Below are 18,134 nucleotides of genomic sequence, written 5' to 3'. Positions count from 1 at the left end.
ATTAGATTACATTAGATTAGCAACGCCACTCTGTAAAGCTATTAAATTAAAAATTAAAGGACTTGTATTTTTTAAAAAAAGTCTTATTAAAGCTGTTAAAACTGCTAATAAAAGCTATTTAAAAGCAGTTTGCCTCAAAAATAAAAAGTCAAAGTATGATGGTGATGATAGTGATTATTATTAGTAGTAATACATAGCTATTACATCAAATCAGCTAATTGTAAGAAAATGATAATAAACAAGTAGTTATTTAAAAAATAGAAATTACAATCAGTTGACTGAATTTAATTACACAGACATATCTTTAAATATAAATACATTGACACACATAATGACTCTTACACTTTCGGCCACTTTACCTTCCACCTTAAGCCCCTGGTACTCTATTGTTTCGCGCTCCTTCCTCCAGATGTTGCTATTTGGACTGTTATGCTCCTTATCACCACTACAATGTCTGTTGATATATATATTACACCAAAACAATATATTTGCATGCAAATAGGCATAACAAATGTTTTATATCTCATGTGCCCTCGATAATAAAAATGTATCTGTGGTAGAGAGTCATCTTGCAGGTTATGGTTATATATTAGTATTGTTTCATCATCATTTAGTACAAATAACGCAGTTTAATAAATATAGTATAATAGTATAATAAAGCAGCAGTTTACCGATCTGGTAAAAACGTAATACCAACATCATCATGGTTTATTCTGTAAAATTCTGTCATTTTTTACTGTCTAAAAATACAGTTTGCAGTAGAAGCATAATATGACTAGGTAACTGGGTAAATATACATATATATGTCAAACTGTACTACTGGAAGAAGGAAACAAGAATATTAAATTAAGGAAATTCAAGGAAATGGTGCATGTCATGTTGGTAACCCAGCATACTCTTTTATTCAGATTGACAGATGTGACAGTTATCACACATGTTGTCATGAGTAATTACATCCAATAGCAGAGTGTGCACAGTGTTATTCAAATCACAGTTGGTTAAGCTCTCAAGTACAGCAGACTATTTGGGCAGCCAGTTTTCCACAGTGAATTGTAAGACCTACAGTGTAAGAAATGCAGTGAAATTTACTCCATCACTATTTTACTTCAAAAATAAATCCAGCAAACCATCTGTAACAACTAAGGCATATCAAATGACATCTTTAATTAGTTTTTCACACTTTCATATCTGGAAGAAATTTACAAACCAAAACTGAAACTTCAGGAAAAAAAAAGTTTATTAAAGGTGTTATCTTGAGTCTTTTTTTTCTTTCATTCTTCATTCGCCTCCTGCCCAAAGGCCTCTCTTACACCCCCAAAGACAACATCAACCATTCCAAATATAACCCCTCCACCCAGCCTGAACACATTGATCACTCCCTTCCCACTTCTCCATACCAGTCTCCCAAAACCTCCTCCTACAGCTTGTGCTTGACCTCCCATCTCTGACATCACTGTTCCCATATAACCCTCACTCTGCTCCCACAGCCGCCCTCCAAAGAACTTGGTCACCGACCAAGCATTATCCAAAGCATCACCAAATACCCCCACTGTGTCTCCAGCCAGGGTGCCCAGACCAGTGACCCCAATGTGGCAGCTGCTCAGCAGTTCCCCCATCATAGAGGAGGTGCAGTAATAAACACTACAGAAGCAGGTCTCCCCAATACCTAGCAGCATTTCTCCTGCTGTGCCCATCCAGGAGAGGAGGTCAGAGGTCAGTAGATGGAGCAGGGTGAAGGTCTCTCCAGGCAGGGTAGAGAGAACTCCGAGGTCTTCCTGGAGAACATAGGTGACCTGAACGCAGATAAGAAAAGTGAGTCGATTTCACAGTGTGACTGCAGGAAGTATAAACAACAAAAAGACAGAAAGCCTTGAGGCAATGCACTACACCCAGAATTAACTCCACCTGTACACCACACCTCATTCCAGTCTATGGGAGGAGCAGACTGGAATGAGATGATTTATTATTTAACTCTGAACCTGAATATGTTAATACATAACAGGTTAATACATAACACAAACTCTTGAGACAGTTTTATTAACCCGAGGCTCAAATGTAGAAACAAAATTGTCTATTTCTAATGATTTGTAATGGTTTTGTTTTCCTATTGAAAACATTAAGCAGAACCATAGGTTATTATACTGTTTAATTAATATATAGAGTCATAATATCTTTTAATTCTCAAGGATTGCTTGTAACTTGTGAAATGAGAGAGTCTCGGGGAGCATTAGTCAATCTGTGAAAACAACTGTCACACATGTGTTACACACATGTCTGGAATGTGGATCTGAGAGGTCTGACAAATCATGGAGATGTTAACAATGATGTTTTTACAAACTAGGGTGTGGCGAGGTAATCCATGAAGTCTCGGTAATGCTTTATGGGAAAGTAGACCCAGTATTGCAACTTGCCCTTGATATAGACTCGACTCTATGGAAGTGTATGATATACTCCCAGAAAACATCTTTGAGTCTGAACCTCTTAATATCTGCACATCCTTTACATAGAAAATAACTGTTAGTATGGTGAGAGGGGCAACTCAGTTTAAATTATGTTTATATTTACATTTTGTGTAGTATATTTTGGGATGTTTACATATTAGAGCTATTTCTAATATTTTGTAATATATTTTGTTATTTTAGTATTTGTACTTTAACTTGTTTGTTACTGTTTTTTCTGTCTTGGAATACCTGTGACCTTATAATAACCCATGGGATTAATAAAGTAATCTAATTCTGATAAAGTAAAACTATCTTTAAACAGTTAATGCTTTTGCATCACCTGTTCAGGTAGTTGTGTGATTGTAGAGAATACAGGACGCAAAGGAAATTTGAAGATGGAGAAGGTGATGGAGAGGATGGAGACCAGAGTGCTGGTGGAGTTTGTGTCCGTCTCTTCAGCAGTTTCATGTTCAGCTGAGGAGTCTGAGTCTGACCTGACAGCTCCTGAGCGTGTCACATCACCCTGTTCATTACCGCCGCTCTCAGAAGTTGCTGCATCTGCTGAAGTCTCCTGCGTGGCGTCAGCGCCGTCAGCTTTCCCTGACTGAGAATTAGCTGCCTGTTCTTTAGTTATCGACGCCTCTCGGCTTTCTGTGTCAGTTGTCTCCTCAACAGCAGCGACTGCTTCTGTATTTCCAGGAAGTCCCTCACTGTGGAGACCAACTCTGACTTCAACACTTTTCCCATCTCCTCCTCCGCAGCCTTCAGAGAACATTTCTGCCAATCCTAGCATGTCTTCCAGCTCCTTCACGCTCACTTGCCTCACCCCTTCCTCCGTCTCTCTGATTAACCCAACGCTGAAGCCACCCTTCCCCTGCGGGACAGCACAGCACGCCGCAGACCACAGCAGCTTCGTCTGACACTCCTCGTCTCCATCTTCAGCAGCCCCGAGTCCTCCCAGTCCAGTCAGGATGTAGAGATCACCCCCTACAGTGCTGCACTGGGGAGACACGCTTGACTGGACCAGTGTTGTGACTGTTGAATCCCAGTGGTGAAAAGGGGAGTCTGTGGGTGAGACAGAATGAGATGGATCCGCACCTCCTCTGAGAAGAGCTGGTGCTGCCACTTTAATGTCTTCTTCCTGCTCCGTCTGGCAGAAAAAGAACCAAAACCAGCAGTTTAACAACGAGTCCATCAAACTCTTCAATCAATGCACTCTGATTTTTAAATGTTCCCATATAAGGACACAACAACAACAGAAACATCTCTATTTCCTGTTTCTGCGTGCCCAGCTGTTGAGTGTTTATAATTATCAGTGTGATAAAGATCCAATCCAGCTTTTAAATTTATATTGTTTACATTTTCTTTAAGCTCCATTTTCAAATGATTTTTTAATGTGGAAAAAATAATTAGACCCTTTTCCTAATTAAAAAACTTTTTGTTTGGCCTGAGAGCTGAATGTTTGAAAAACAAAAGTTTCATAGGTGTTTTATTTTATATTGAATATACTATTATTCAAAGGCTCTGCATTACAAATCTTTAGTTATCCCCAGACACCTGTAATTCTTATACTTCTTCTTATTTATTATTATTCCAGATTATTTCCATTGTCTGTGATAAAGTAATCCAAGTAGAGCGCTTAACAAAGTTATTAGATCCCTAACCACTATAAGGTTTATACCACAGTTGCCCTAAAGTAACAGCATTGTATTTACGAAAAAAATAATGTCTTATGTTTCCTAATGGTTAATCCAATGCTAAAATTATTGTAGTTATTCACAAATTCTCTAATTTACTGTTTTGCAAAAAGCAGAAAAAAGATAGAAATGTGTTATTATTTTTGATGCCAAGTTCTGAAGAGAAAAATGTATTTTAGTGGTCGAATGTTATGTTTGATTAATTCCAGTGTGTCAGCTCAAATTTAGATATAAAAACATTCATTTAGTTTATTTGGCTATTAAATAACAATATGTAAGATGTATGTAATATGTAAGAATGCATTCTGTACATAAATGTTCCTATGAATCATGTTTTCTAAAACGATGATGATTTGACCTTTTCTGTATGAGTAGAGAAGTAACACCCTGTTTTACAAATGTATTTATTTTTTGTGTAAAATATGAATTAACGGTACCTATTTCAGCACTGAGTTTGTATTCAGATGTAAACACCTGAAAGTTTTTTAGAGATGAAATTTGTCTAAACTTCAACTGCAAAGAGTTAATAGTCATTACAGGCCCCTCTTAAAGGGTGGCCATCAAATCCAGGTAATCCAGCCTTGCGTTTTCTTCTACTTATCCAGTTCAGGGGCAATGGTTGGGCTAGAGCGTATCCCAGCTGTCACAGGGCAGGTGGCAGGGCACACCTTGGACACGCCGCCAATCTATTGCAGGGCTCCATTTTCTGTGTTTTTTACTTCATTTTCTCTATTAGAAAATTGAGTGGTTCCCACAACTGCCAAATAACTGAATTTAGAAAAATAACCAGTTTAGTGAATGTACTTAGTTACTTTACACCACATTTCTTTACTTAGAATTTCATCATTCAAAACTAAGCACTTCTACTTTAAGAAATGTGATAGATGTACTCTTACCACAGGTTCTCTCCCCTCCTCTCCCTCCCTCTCAGTCCATCCCTGGCCAAGATGGAAGGCAGAGTAGACAGCTGTGTCACAGGTCGGTCTGGACAGAGTGGCAAACGCCTGCCCTCCCGGCAGCCTGTGGCAGCGTGGGCGCAGCAGCGGCCCTGCAGAGGATCCCTGAGGAGGCGTCTGTCTGTAGAAGCAGTTGCTGCAGAGGGTGAAGTCTGCCTCCGAGTTGTCCTCAGCTGGGAGAGACAGGCCTAGGCCCAACACTGCCAGCAGGCAGACAGCCGCAGCAGCTGCACTGACAGCAGCAGGACACAGCATGATGGTGGTGAGCTTAGCAGATCCCCCCTCCTCTCTCACACACACACACACACTTACAGAGTGAGAGGGAGAGGCTTATAAATTACCCAGTGATTTCCGTATATAGATGAGAAAGATAATGTGGCCAAGGTTGGCTGCTGATGGCTTGTTGTTTTCCTCACTCGCTCCTTGTTTCCTCCTCCAGTTTCTCTGCAACCATGTCTGTCCGCTGATAATGTTAGCTGCACTCTGTGAGAGTGAGTCTGTGTTTGCAGGCACAATCTTGCTTACTCCTTCATTTCCCTTTTCCTGACAGCCTCGCCCCCCTCTGTCAGTTCCACCCTCTATGACTCTCCCTCTGGCTGTACCTCCACTTCACCCCTCCCTCTCATACTCTCTATGGTTACACCTTTAACTCCCATTTCTGTTAAGTACACAAGGAAAGCCCACACCTATTCAGAGCTGTCAATTACCAGTATGTCTGCATACCCAAACAATGGTCTCTGTGCAAGGTTATTCGATTGACAAACTCTTGTTGTTAGGTAAAGCGCCTTTCTTAAAGTGCTGACTCTCTATCAGATCAAATATTTGCTTTGAATTGCTTCCAGATCAAGAAGAATTTCACACCTAAAAGTCCAGATAAACGAGAGAAAGTGAACTGTAAATATAGCAGGGTTTGTTCATGAACTCCTTATTAGAGCTAAATCCGGATAGCGACAGTTTCACGGGTCATTGTCTCACCCAGAGTGCAGCGATTCTTGAAATCTGAACACACTCCCTTACATGGCTTGCACATTTGCCCTCCTAAATATCAGAACCATGCCTGTTGAGGCATGACGCTGGCACTGAGTGCTTTTTGCAAAATCATTATGTCGCAAAAACAAAAATTTGCATGTAATACCACGGCTCTAGAGTCAGCGGAAAAAAATATCTTGCACTCTCTTTTAGTCATCAAGAGCTGGAGTCGCGCCATGCTCCCTTCACATTGCTTAAAAGTTATGGCCAACATGAGCCAAATGTACCCTCGGGCTTCAGTCAACAACGGTATCAGGATTCCTTTGCAGAGAGGTCAAGCAAGCAAACACAGTCATACGCAGTAAGTGACATGGACATGAAGTTTACGCAGTATTTTAGTGTTGTAAATATTTAAAAAAGCAAATGCAACAGTACAAAGATGACTGCCTACTTCAGTGTCTGTGTGTAGCTGTGGAATGAGAGTTTCAGGGTGTGAGTTCAGGGTGGGGCAATAAGCCACAACATAAGAGCAATTTAACACTTTCACTTTAAAAGATATATTACAAATGCATTTTGGTAAACACATAAACACTTTCTGTTTAAGTAAAGCTGCCTCGGTGGAATCTGTGAATAATACACACACACACACACACACACACACACACACAAGTGAAGTTTAAATAAAAACTTTTAGTCTGCTGAAATTATTTTAATCTGACACACAGTTGGATGGGTACAAAAACGATACACACCCATTCATGAGAAAAACTTTAATTTTTGACCGATTTGATGAAATAAACTGTGAGTACAAATGAGAAATGTCAAAACTGTAACAAGTAAACAAAACTTAAAGCTGCACACATTTATGTCACAGTTGAACAGTTTTAAAAGGACTGCAGCACTTCTACAATACAAAGTCTGAGACAGCTGTAAAGCAATAAAAAACAAAGGACACACCTGGTTGTATTCACAGTTTGTTTGGATGTTTAGACAAAAATAATCAGCAGGTAGTTTGAAACCGCTGTACAAAGTAAAGTATCCATCCAGCTCAGTGATGCTAGATCTCTCTTAATCCACTTTTGTCACAGACCAATAACCCGACATCATTTTACAAACACACTTCTGATGATATTGTTTGGACAGCGCTGCTGCAGTTAAGCTTAAGTCCACATGGGGGAGCTTGACCCTCCTTTCAAAAGTGTGGACTTGTTTGTTCAATGCAATATACATTCAGCCCTGTTCTATTTTCAACCTTACATCCACATACATTTCCCTTACTTATAAATAAATCTAATCGCACACTCAGGCTCACTCGTTAGGGATGTCAATGACGAGTTCAGCCTCGTCTCCCTCGCCTCTGTCTTCGTCTCCTCTGTCGCTGTCTCCGTCACTCTCGCCCTCCTCCTCAGCTGCATCTCCGCTAAACATCTGTCTAGGAACCCAGCTGAAGTGGCCACTGGCTGTTGGAGGAGCTGCAGGGCCTGATGGGTAATTAGCTGCCATTGAAGTAACGACCTAAGAAGATCAGAAAGAAGCAGAAGTTGTTTGGAACGACAGAGCGAGGGATGGACGGAGTGTAAAAGAATGATGAGTGGGGATTGATGGTAATGTCACAGATGAACGGAGTAAATCAGGACAAAGCATGTACAGTCATGATAAAAAGACAGTACACCCTATTTAAAATCTAAGCTTTTATGTATCCGGATGGAATTTAAAAAAAAAAAAAAAAATTCACCTGGTCCTTAGAGGGTCTTAAAATGAGGTAAATACAACCACAACAATTACATATTACAGTGTGTCATTAGGAGTGTAGGTAGCAGCCAGGTGCTGCTAATCAAATGCACTTGGTTAACTGATAATCAGCAAATGTGAGCACCTCTATGAAAGCAGACAATTTGGCATTTTTCTGATCTGGAGCATTCAGATGTGTGTTAACACAAGCCATCAGCAATGATCAGCAATCTTAGAGAAGCAATCGCTGCTGCCCAAGGGCATTTCCAAACAATCTGCCCCATCATTCTCCAGTGAGAAAGATTATTCGCAAGTGGAAAACATTCAAGACAGCTGCCAATCCTCACAGGAATGGGGTCTGAACACACAATGCTCAGAGAAACTGCAAAAAATACAAAACAACCAAACACAGCCTGTCAGCACAAACACCTCATATCAAGTGTCAGGTGCAGTGGTGCAGGGATGATGACTTGGCTTGTTTTGCAGCCACTGGATTCAGGCACCTTGCAGTCAATGAGTTGAGCATGAGCTCCTCTGTATACCAAAGCATTCTACAGTCAAATATGACATCATCTGTTGGCTAACTCTGCAACAGGACAAAGATCCTAAGCACAGCAGCAACTCTACAACAGAATGACTGAAAAAGCGAAGAATCAAGGTGTGATGGCTCAAAGTCCAGACCTCAACCTGACTGAAATGCTGTGGTGGGACCTTAAGAGAGCTGTGCATAAATGAATGCCAACAAACCTCAATGAACTGAAGAAGACTGATGAAGTCACACAGAAAAAAATTACTTCCAATTATTGGTGCTAAAGTCGGGTCTACAAGCTACTGAGTCATTGGGTGCACTTTGTTTTTCCACAAACTGCTTCTGCATTTTATGTTTTTGGTAAATAATAAAGACACAGTGTATAATGCCATATGCTGTTTATCTCAGGTTGTATTTAGCTCAATTTAAAACCTCCTAACACCAGATCATTTTTTAAATATTATATCCTGATATGTAAAACCTTACAATTGACAGAGGGTGCACTTTCTTTTTATCACAACTGTACATGCACTCATATATTTTTTCAGGTATACTATCAAACTTGTAATGGATTTGGGGCTCAACAAAAGGGTCTTGAAATGCCATTGTTAGAGCAATAAAAATGAAAAACTGTACACTATGAAATAGATATATTTTAGATGCTTTTTACTTTGTTATAAATATGCATCTAACCTGAAAATACTGGAAACAGCCTGCCGGGCCATCAAATATAAATAGCTGGTTTGTGTACAGTTTGTGAGAGTAAAGCGTGAAGTGTATCTGTTTGATCATAATTATTTTTATCTCTGAACATCTTGTTTCCCCTCTTCCTCTCTCACCTTCCCCGTAGTCTCTTTCTTGTTTTTTGCCGTCTTTGTTTTTCTCTCTTTCTTCATTCGTTCAGCTGGGGGAGCCAAATACTCTGGTGGGAAGGGCATCTGCCCAACACACACGCAGGCCCCAAATCATTGTCAAATGACCACACAAACACGCATGCACACAGTCAAAGGGCAGTTTATAAGACAGACACACAGAAAAACAAACAAAACATACACAGAAGAATGAACAATAAAAAGACAGTGGAGCAATTATAAATCTAAAAACAAAAAGCAAGGAACAGACTTGTGAATAAAATGATAAAACGATCAAATAATGCAAAATTAAAAAAACAGATTATGCTCTTTGATGAGAAGATGAATATGACGGCAATGTTACTGTTGTTGGTCGCAATAAGATAAGAGAAGGGGAAAGAGAAACTCACAGCGTTGAGGTAGGCCCCAGAGCCGGATGACTGCAGGGAGTTCACACCAGGACGGGAAAGCAGGGAGAGATGAGGAGATGATGATGATGAAGGGAGGCACGCGCCGGGACTACTTTTTCGCCTGAAAAGAAGGTCATGGATTAAATAAAAAGAAATATCAATGTGTTTAGTTTAACAGTTAGAAAGCACAAATGTTTCACTCAGCTGTCCTAACAGGCTTACTTGGCTTGGACATCTAAAGTAAGTCCAAATAAAGCTTGCTTTAAAATGCCCCCTACCCCCCGCCTTCTGCCTTCATTGCATATCCATCCATCCATTTTCTGCTGATTATTCGGGGCCGGAACGTTGGGGCAGCAGAGAAGCCAGACCTCCTTCTCCCCAGCCACCTCCTCCAGCTCATTCGGTGGAACAGCGTGTCCTGGGATTATCCCGGGGCCTACTCCCAGTAGAACATGCATGGAACATTTTGCTGCTACTACTCCTAGTACCTCCCAAATGACTGAACTTCTCACCCTGTCACTAAGTGGGAGGGCAAGCCACCTTCTCCCTTAGAGACAGGGTGACAGAGAGATTATGCTGAAAAAAATTTTTTTTTTCATCCAGAATTGTGAAAACACTATATTGTGCTAGCTAGGCACAGTTAAGAAAAGGGAGAAAAACAATATTCAGCCACTGTAAAACAGTAAAAATATTCACTTCATGATTTATTAGTGTTGGCTAGAGACTCACACTAAACAAAGGGAAATCACTACTCTAACCTGTACCTTAACATCATTTAATGCCTGAATATAAACTAACTGGCAAAATCCAGTCACCACCTGGATTTAACACCTCGAATAGGAAAGAGCCTTCCACCAATAATTACTGTGGTAATTCACATGTTTCATATATGGAGCTCCACTTCAAAAGGGACAAATTAATGGTCTGCATCCATTCTGCATGATTTCTGAAAGTACTAAAATTGGGTTAAGAACTGTTCAATACATCATTAAACTTGGAAGTGGTGATGATCAAATGACTGTAGATCACTTTAATACTTGGTGAAATCAATTCATACAACATGGCTATGTTTAATACTTAAAGATAGGGTATTTCCACAGATAGCGTTAAGAAAACTACTTATTGTTTAATTGGGGAAAAAAGGTTTCAGTTTACTGGGGAGCATAATGATTAGAATCTTGGGCAGTGGAAAAAGATCATGTGGTCATATAATCCGAGATTTATCCAACTTCAGATTGATGGGAACCTGTGTGGTCAGTGTTATGATCTGTAGTTGCTTCATGGTAAATGGACTGATTCTTATATAGCACTTTTCTACTCTCCCGAAGTACTCAAAGTGCTGTATACAACATGCCACATTCACCCAATCACACCCATTCTCACAAGCACTGACTCTAAACTGATTGCTTTTCTAACGACATTCACACACATTCATACTCCGATGGATGCACCGGAGAGCAGCTTGGGGTTAGTATCTTGCCCAAGGATACTTGGCATGCAGACTGGAGGAGCCAGGGATTGAACCACCAACCTTCCAATCAGTACCTGCTCTACCTCCTGAGCTACAGGCCACCCCAATTGGCTTCAGATTGTCTAGGGTTGGTTTGGTAGTGTTATATGTCCGAAAATGAGATCCGTGAACTACCAGAATACACTGAATGCCCGGGATTTTTCCATCACTCAATTTTTTTCTTCCCTGAATACACTGGTTTATTCCAAGATGACAACACCAGAATTCATTGGGCTCAAACTGTAAAATGAGTGATTCAGGGAGCATGCAACTACTATGAATACTTATAAAACACAGTGTTGTGCAATGCAAAGTGAACAGGTAACTTTGCATTGCACAAGACGTCTGTGGAGGGTGGAAATAACAGGTTAAATATGAACCTACTCAAAAGTGAATGATTCTGGTTGATCTACCTGGTAATTTATTTACTTAAATAGCTGACTTACTTCTTTGCTCCCTCTCGTTCTCTTTCCCTCTCTCTGGGTCCTTCCCCTTCACTGTTTTCTGAGGAAACAGTTGCTTCTGAATCTGATGATGAAAACAAAGACAAAATTGATCCACAGGAATTCAGAAGCAGCAGCTTTTTTTTTTTTTTTTTTACTCATAAAGGTTTGATGTTTCTAATCTACCTGATGAGTCTTCATCTACTCGCTCATACTGCAGCAATCTGTCCAGAAGAAAGCTGGAAAACATGTATAGAAAATTATTTTTTGCATTTCCATTAGGATGCACAAAGCATACCTACATGAAGGCAGAATCCTCACAAACCTCTTGTCCCTGGAAACTTTCAGAAGTTTCCTCTGTGCTCTCCTCAGCTCCTCCTGAAAACACTCCTGCTCCTGGAAAAGGAAACCAACGAAACGAAATCAGCGCAAAGACAGACACGGCAGAGGCAATGGGACGCTTTAAAATGAAAACACTCACATAGACAAGAAACTTTAATTTCCGTTTGAGATTTTTGTATTTGCGCTTGTAGTCGACTTCGACGTCCGCTTGGCCGTTCATGTCTAAAATGCAAATAATTAAACCATGAAATCTGAAGTTTGCCAGCAACTGTGGACACTAACTGTAATCGTTTTATAACAGGTAGTGTCTGTAAAAGCGCATACTTTGTTTCCAGCGGAACCAGCCTCCGTACCTTCAGCTAGCTCCGATATCTAGCCTGCTACCTATAGCTAGAGCGCCACGAACAGTTCAAAATGTTTACGCAGGCTTATTACAAAATATGCTAGCACGACTCAGGTGAATTTAAAGCTAATTTATCTCATGACACCTCTCTCTTGAGTCTGCCGTGGGACGTGCTATTGTTTACCTAGCTGACGTCGTATTCGTGCGTCCCTCTTCTTCTGCTATTACAGTTGTTTGACATCCACAATTTCGGTGCTTTCCCGCCACCTCCTGGGCTGGAGTGGAAGTACCAACTTTAAAAATCCTGACAAAGGTGGGAAAACCGGCATTTTCATGTTTTATATTTAAAACCCCTTCTTCTTTTTTCATCGTCATCCAGCTGTTCTCTTTATGGGTCACTACAACCGATCATTTGTCTCCATCTGACCCTGTTCCTTGCATCCTCTGTCACACCAGCCCTCTGCATGTCCTCCTTTACTACACACATGCAACTTCTCTAAAGTCTTCCTTTTATCTCGTTTTAGCTCATTTTCAGTCCAGTCCATGTAGCTGACTATTCTCAAAGGAATGTGTTTTTGTTTGTTAAAATGGACTGGTATATACATGGTGCTTCTCTATGAATTTGAGCACTCAAAGCACTTTTTTAGTATAATCCTCATTCGTGGGTTGTCTACTGTGTTGTGGACAACCCATCTGGACCTTCAGCTGATCCATTCACTATTCACTGAAGCCTTATCAGTGGAAGGGCAGCTGTCAAGAAGACATTTTTAATGAAGGTAAACAGGGCAACAGGTCTTATAGAGTGATGAATCCAAACTGAAACTTTTGGTTCTAATTGAGAGAGGTATGACTGTAGGCACTCTGTTCTAAACAGAGTGTCTACAGCCATCTGTAAAACACAGTGGAGGCTGTGTCATGTTTCAGGACTGCATTTCAACTACTGGTGTTTGGGATCTGGGAAATTAGGAATCCAGAAAAGTATAGCCATTCAATATCATCTAGAACACATCTCAACTGACACTACTTTAAGTTTTAGTATGACAGTGATTCCAAACATACTGCCAGTGCAGTGAAAGCATAAGCAAAAAAATAAACAAACAAAAAAACACTCACAATGGAAAACTATCAGTCATAGATTGGCCTCCCCAGAGCCCAGGCCTCAACATAGCAGTGTGGGATCATCTTGACAAAGAGTAGAATAAAAGGCAGGCAACATCCAAAGAAGGACTCTGAATGAACTTAAAGAAGAGGAAAACTAATCCAAACAGGCTTCTCAATTACAGATCAGCTGGCCTCAGAGAGTTCTGGCTGTGCTGAAGAATAAATGCAGTCATACCTTTTTACATGCATATTAATTATCAAGCTTATTAGAATTCTTGTTTCCGAATTTCCATTTATGTCTGCATGTTTTTACACAAAAGAGAGAAATTAGGGATGGCTCAAAACTTTTGCACAGTGCTCTAAAACTATTCTGTTCTTGATCATTAAAATCAAGTTGCATAGGTCCATCAAACATTTGTGCCCAGGACAAAATATTTTCCATCTGCAGGAGTGGAAACATCGGCGCCATTGGGGAAGTAAGTTGAGCCTCTTAAGCGCATATTTTTGAAGACCTGTTATGCAGACTTGGATCAACTTTCTGGTTGTAACTTATGAAAGTATGTACTCACTGAAAGGAACAGTGTAGGGCAGAAAACCAAAATATGGGCTTACCTTGGCCCAGTCTCCCATAGCCTGAACTTTTCTCTCTGGCCTATGAGGAGTAATCCAAATGTGAATTCCTGCAAATCAAATTTCCTCATATTATTCCTCCTCATCTCTCTCTCTCTCTTTGCTCTGCGGTTCTGCTGAACTCCCTTAGATATGTCTCCCTGCCATTTTCTGTGCCCGATGTCCCAAACTTGGGTTTGGCATAGTATCCTCTCTTGTGTGTTTAGTCCCTTGTCTTCTGCATGGTGGGAACTTCTCAGATTTTTCTAAATGTATAAATAAACATGAAGAGGAGACGCAAATCCCTGGGAGGATTGTGTTAGGGAGGGCATCCAGAGTAAAACCCATACCAAATCAAATATGTGCAGATTTCAAGCTTTTATAAATACACATTTAGAGAAAGAAAAGTTCCACATGAACAAATGCAAGCATCAGATGTCTTTTAGTATAAAGTATTAGACATATATTATTAGTAGTAGTTTTTTCTATGTATTAAGCATTATCTGTATTAGTATTGTAACACAATAGTTTGTGAAACTAGACCTGATTTATTAGGAATCGATCACAACGGTGATTAAAAAGCTCATGAAACATCCTTTTATATTCTAAATCTCTAAATTTGATAGCCAGCAATGCTTTACAGCTACTTTTATCCTCAGTCAAGAGTTACGTAGCATGCGTGCGCGTCAAGAGTCTGCATTTTATTAAATCTCCCTGTCCCCTCCACCTGCCGCATGCTGCGGTGCACTGAATTTTCTGCTCAACCTTAGTTCAGCACAGTCACTGGCCAGCACCCAGCACCATGAATTATAGATGAAGAACATTTTGCAGAGATGCTGCTTCAGTGCACGTAGCCCACAGCCAGACCCCTGAGTGTGTGTGGGGGAGTTGATGGGGTGTGGGTGAGGCAGAGATATATATAAAAAAAAAAAGTTTGATAAGTGGACAGGCTGGAGGGAGGTTTATTTATTTATTTGGTTTTTTAAGACAGAAAGTGAGAAGAAGCAGTGGGGCGCAGATAGTGTTTCTCCAAGGGCAGGGAAACGCTGACTGCACATTTCAAGATGCCACCCCCTTGCAGTCGATATAGAACCCGGCAGGGCACCGATAGCGAAACAGCATCTTTTAATGCACCTTCCAGATCAGGCAGATATCAGAGAGCCACCTTGCAAAAATAAACACACACTGTCTCCCTTCCAGGCAAAACAACTGCCGATATGAAACACAATATCTCACTGACTTGCCGCCCCTCTCGTTGTTTCCAAAGACACTGGCAGACAGAAATAGACTCCTCTGTGTCTGTGCTGCCATAAATCGCTGCTGCCAACCACCCAGCCAGCCAGCAAGCCCTCCTGGCAGCTCCAGTCATCTGCCTCTCTCCCACCCCTCCATTTCCTCTCTTACTTTTAATGGAGCCATATTTTCTCGAGTCAGGCTGTGGCTGCTGATCTGTGCTTGTCAATACGTTTCCTCTTGTTAATTTTCTGCTTGGATGTACGTCCGTGTTGCTCTAATAGTCTGACTGTATCTCACAGTTGTTCTCGTTGTGCCGGCATGCGTGTTTTCCCTCTCTCGCTCCTTTGCTCTCCCTCCCCATGTTGATGTGTTTGTGCTGTATGTCATTAATTTTGTTTCTCTCCTTCTAACTCCATGTTTCGCTCTTATTTCAATTTCACAGAGGTCTTTTTGTTCCTAGCTCTGTCCTACACACAGAAAACTGGAATGTACCAAAACCACACTAAAGACACCAACAACAACTGCCAAAAAAGCCTTCTCTGTGGTCAAAAGGTAAGCTACGTGTTTTATGGTTTCCACCTGCTGCTGTGTTTGGAACAGCAGACACATTACCTCTCGAACGTTCTTTATTTTTAGCTTCTTTTTTTAAAAACTGTTTGCAGTAGGATTCCTGTTCTCTTTGTATTTTATCTGCAAGGTTATGTCTCCTTTGTGTGTGTGTGTGTTACAGGAAAAGCTCATCCAGGCTATTAAAAGAATCAAGCATGAGGTAGATGAGTGCAGAGAAGCAGAAAGAGAGACATACATAGAATCAGTGGAAGTAGAGGTACCATCCCCGCCTTATTCATTATCTTTTATCTCTTTTTACACACAATTATTTCAGTTTATTGCAGACTAAATGAGTCTGCTGAAGCCAGCATTGGTTAAACACAGAAACCCTTCAGTTTGACCTACACACTAAATTGCTTTCTTTCCATTTTCCCTGATTTATCTTTCAGAACAGGTTTGATGACCTAGAAAGGGAAATCAGAGCAGAGTTTCAGAACCTCCACCGCTTCCTGGATGAGGAGGAGTGTAGGGACCTGGAGCGACTGAGGAGGGAGAGACAGAAGCAACTGAAACAGCTGAAGGAGAGGGAGAAGAAGATAGCGGGGCAAGGGCGAGATCTGGAAAAAGCCATCGCAGTGCTCAACAACAAGCTGACTGAAGAGGACAGTCCTAAGCTGCTGAAAGTGAGGAAGAGTGTCACCGAATAAGAAGACACGACGTGTGATTGTTAATGAATCTTGGGCTTTTATTAGCTTGACTCTAATTATACTCTGCAAAGCTGTGGTGTGCTGATAGGCAGGGTTTATGTGTGTGGTGAGAAGCAGCAGCAATACAGTGCTTTATCTAGAGCCACTGTTTTCCACCCTGCTCCTTTGACACACTCGCCTTAGAGTAAAAATAACTGTCTATAATTGTTCATCCTCTTTAAACACTTTCACAGTTAGAGCATGCATGTTTACAAAGGGCCACCCTTACACAACACCACTTTACTGGCACTTATTTGATCAATAAGTATTACATTAGATTTGATTGATTTGATTAAAAAGCAGTTTCTCATTTAGAAAACGAAAGGCCGAACAGGAGACACGTGTCCACATACAAAGCTTTCTACGAGAAAAGTGCTCTGTTATGTTGTTTTAACTAATCAAGGCTGAATTCTTTTCTTACAGGAAATTCAAGATCTCATTAAAAGGTACGTTTTGTCAATAGCGTGATTTTAGTAAATAATCTGAATCTTGGCTTTGCCTCTTAACTCATTTATCCTGTGTGTATGGAAGTTTGGCATCAGTTTGCCTCTGTGAGATGGACCTCCTACCATTCAGTCCTTCCCTCTGTGTCCTAACAGATCTCAGGTCAGCTTTGTTCTCCCAGCGGAGGTGGACACAGAGGTTCGCTCTGGCCAGTTTGTCGGTCCCATCCAGTACAGAATATGGAAACACATGAAGAGCTGCCTCTACCCAAGTATTTCCATACAGTATCATTCATGTAATGCAATACACATGTGAATAAGCAGCAGCTGTCACTGTCCCCAATCTGTTTCTGTTTCTAGATATTACATCAGTGACCTTTGACCCTGAAACAGCACACCCGAATCTGACTCTCTCCCAGTCCTGCACTTCAGTTTGGTTCGACGAGGATAAAGACACAAAAGACTTCCAGGCCAACCCGCGGCAGTTTCACTATTACTACTGCACGCTGGGCCGTGAGGGCTTCACCACGGGGCGACACTACTGGGAGGTGGAGGTTGGGGGTAAGACGGCGTGGAGGTTGGGTGTGGCAAGAGAAGACGTCCCAAGAGGGGAGATGTCTGCCACAGGCACCTCCAACGGCCTGTGGACCTTGGCACTGAAGAGCGGCTCTATCCTAGCCTGCACTGACCCAGACCCGATAAAGATCCAGGTGTCGCTCTGCCTCGTCCGCATTGGCGTCTTCTTGGACTGTGAAAAGGAGGAGGTGACTTTTTATAATGCCCTTACCATGGCACCGATCTACACCTTCTCCATGGGCGCTGTGGAGGTACCTCTGTTTCCCTTTTACAACCCATGTGACACAGATTATGGAAAGAATACGGCACCACTGAACATCTTTATCCCTTCCCTATAAGAAGCTGGAACCGGACATTAAGACATTAGCAGAATTAATTGGCAATGATTTCATCATGATTTTTCATTTTTAAAGCACCTCTCCAACTGGATTACTTAACATCTTACTCAAGAGTATATTGGCTAGATCAGTCAAAAATAAAATTAATAGTTGCTACACTGATTCTATTATGTCTCCCATTATAAGATAAAGAAAGTGCCTCTCATTGATTATGCACTTATTTCCTGGTAAAAGAGGGTTTAAATGGAAAAACTCAGTTATGAAATAAACACAGGTCACTGCTTCTGTAACTTTCCTTCACTCTTTAAGGTTGT

The 18,134-nt window shown here is 41.0% G+C and overlaps 3 protein-coding genes across 8 annotated transcripts; 1 reads left to right on the top strand and 2 right to left on the bottom strand.

The window, feature by feature from the left end:
* Positions 1 to 863: 863 nt before the first annotated feature.
* si:ch73-54f23.2 (uncharacterized) lies at positions 864 to 6,421 on the bottom strand. The gene is made up of 3 exons (XM_003450658.5): positions 5,035 to 6,421; positions 2,782 to 3,591; positions 864 to 1,793 (listed from the first exon to the last, which is right to left on the bottom strand). The coding sequence occupies exons 1-3, from the start codon at positions 5,347 to 5,349 to the stop codon at positions 1,272 to 1,274; spliced, it is 1,647 nt and encodes a 548-aa protein (XP_003450706.1). The 5' UTR covers positions 5,350 to 6,421; the 3' UTR covers positions 864 to 1,271.
* A 397-nt stretch (positions 6,422 to 6,818) lies between these two features.
* Positions 6,819 to 12,536, bottom strand: ino80e (INO80 complex subunit E). Of its 4 annotated transcripts, none has more exons than XM_005455506.4 (8): positions 12,407 to 12,536; positions 12,019 to 12,101; positions 11,863 to 11,933; positions 11,724 to 11,776; positions 11,541 to 11,622; positions 9,585 to 9,705; positions 9,163 to 9,261; positions 6,819 to 7,578 (listed from the first exon to the last, which is right to left on the bottom strand). In XM_005455506.4, exons 2-8 carry the CDS (start codon positions 12,097 to 12,099, stop codon positions 7,372 to 7,374), a joined length of 714 nt encoding a protein of 237 aa, XP_005455563.1. In that variant the 5' UTR covers positions 12,100 to 12,101; positions 12,407 to 12,536; the 3' UTR covers positions 6,819 to 7,371. The 4 variants fall into 4 exon arrangements, with proteins under 4 accessions (XP_005455563.1, XP_003450644.1, XP_005455562.1 ...); XM_003450596.5 differs by lacking the exon at positions 12,407 to 12,536 and adding an exon at positions 12,233 to 12,373; XM_005455505.4 differs by lacking the exon at positions 12,407 to 12,536 and adding an exon at positions 12,204 to 12,346.
* Positions 12,421 to 18,115, top strand: si:ch73-54f23.4 (zinc-binding protein A33). Of its 3 annotated transcripts, none has more exons than XM_025911513.1 (7): positions 12,421 to 12,535; positions 15,611 to 15,720; positions 15,899 to 15,994; positions 16,167 to 16,400; positions 16,887 to 16,909; positions 17,063 to 17,178; positions 17,267 to 18,115. In XM_025911513.1, exons 2-7 carry the CDS (start codon positions 15,655 to 15,657, stop codon positions 17,818 to 17,820), a joined length of 1,089 nt encoding a protein of 362 aa, XP_025767298.1. In that variant the 5' UTR covers positions 12,421 to 12,535; positions 15,611 to 15,654; the 3' UTR covers positions 17,821 to 18,115. The 3 variants fall into 3 exon arrangements, with proteins under 3 accessions (XP_025767298.1, XP_005455565.1, XP_003450705.1); XM_003450657.5 differs by lacking the exon at positions 12,421 to 12,535 and adding an exon at positions 15,111 to 15,426; XM_005455508.4 differs by lacking the exon at positions 12,421 to 12,535 and having other exon boundaries at positions 15,107 to 15,720.
* The last annotated feature ends 19 nt before the right edge of the window (positions 18,116 to 18,134 follow it).

The sequence above is a fragment of the Oreochromis niloticus genome, linkage group LG11, assembly GCF_001858045.2.
Source record: "Oreochromis niloticus isolate F11D_XX linkage group LG11, O_niloticus_UMD_NMBU, whole genome shotgun sequence".
Classification (NCBI taxonomy): Eukaryota; Metazoa; Chordata; class Actinopteri; order Cichliformes; family Cichlidae; genus Oreochromis; species Oreochromis niloticus.
Note: the sequence above shows the minus strand (reverse complement) of the source record. Positions and strands in the feature narration are given on the sequence as shown.

Excerpts from the sequence above, each read along its gene's own strand:
- si:ch73-54f23.2 (XM_003450658.5), bottom strand. The coding sequence starts at position 5,349 with ATGCTGTGTCCTGCTGCTGTCAGTGCAGCTGCTGCGGCTGTCTGCCTG. Across the intron at positions 3,592-5,034 it reads AGGAGGGGAGAGAACCTGTG|ACGGAGCAGGAAGAAGACAT; the intron begins GTAAGAGTACAT and ends TTTTTCTGCCAG. Across the intron at positions 1,794-2,781 it reads TCACACAACTACCTGAACAG|GTCACCTATGTTCTCCAGGA; the intron begins GTGATGCAAAAG and ends ATCTGCGTTCAG.
- ino80e (XM_005455506.4), bottom strand. The coding sequence starts at position 12,099 with ATGAACGGCCAAGCGGACGTCGAAGTCGACTACAAGCGCAAATACAAA. Across the intron at positions 11,777-11,862 it reads AAAGTTTCCAGGGACAAGAG|CTTTCTTCTGGACAGATTGC; the intron begins GTTTGTGAGGAT and ends CATGTTTTCCAG. Across the intron at positions 7,579-9,162 it reads AGAAAGAGACTACGGGGAAG|GTCGTTACTTCAATGGCAGC; the intron begins GTGAGAGAGGAA and ends TGATCTTCTTAG.
- si:ch73-54f23.4 (XM_005455508.4), top strand. The coding sequence starts at position 15,583 with ATGTTTCGCTCTTATTTCAATTTCACAGAGGTCTTTTTGTTCCTAGCT. Across the intron at positions 15,721-15,898 it reads GCCTTCTCTGTGGTCAAAAG|GAAAAGCTCATCCAGGCTAT; the intron begins GTAAGCTACGTG and ends TGTGTGTTACAG. Across the intron at positions 16,401-16,886 it reads ACAGTCCTAAGCTGCTGAAA|GAAATTCAAGATCTCATTAA; the intron begins GTGAGGAAGAGT and ends CTTTTCTTACAG.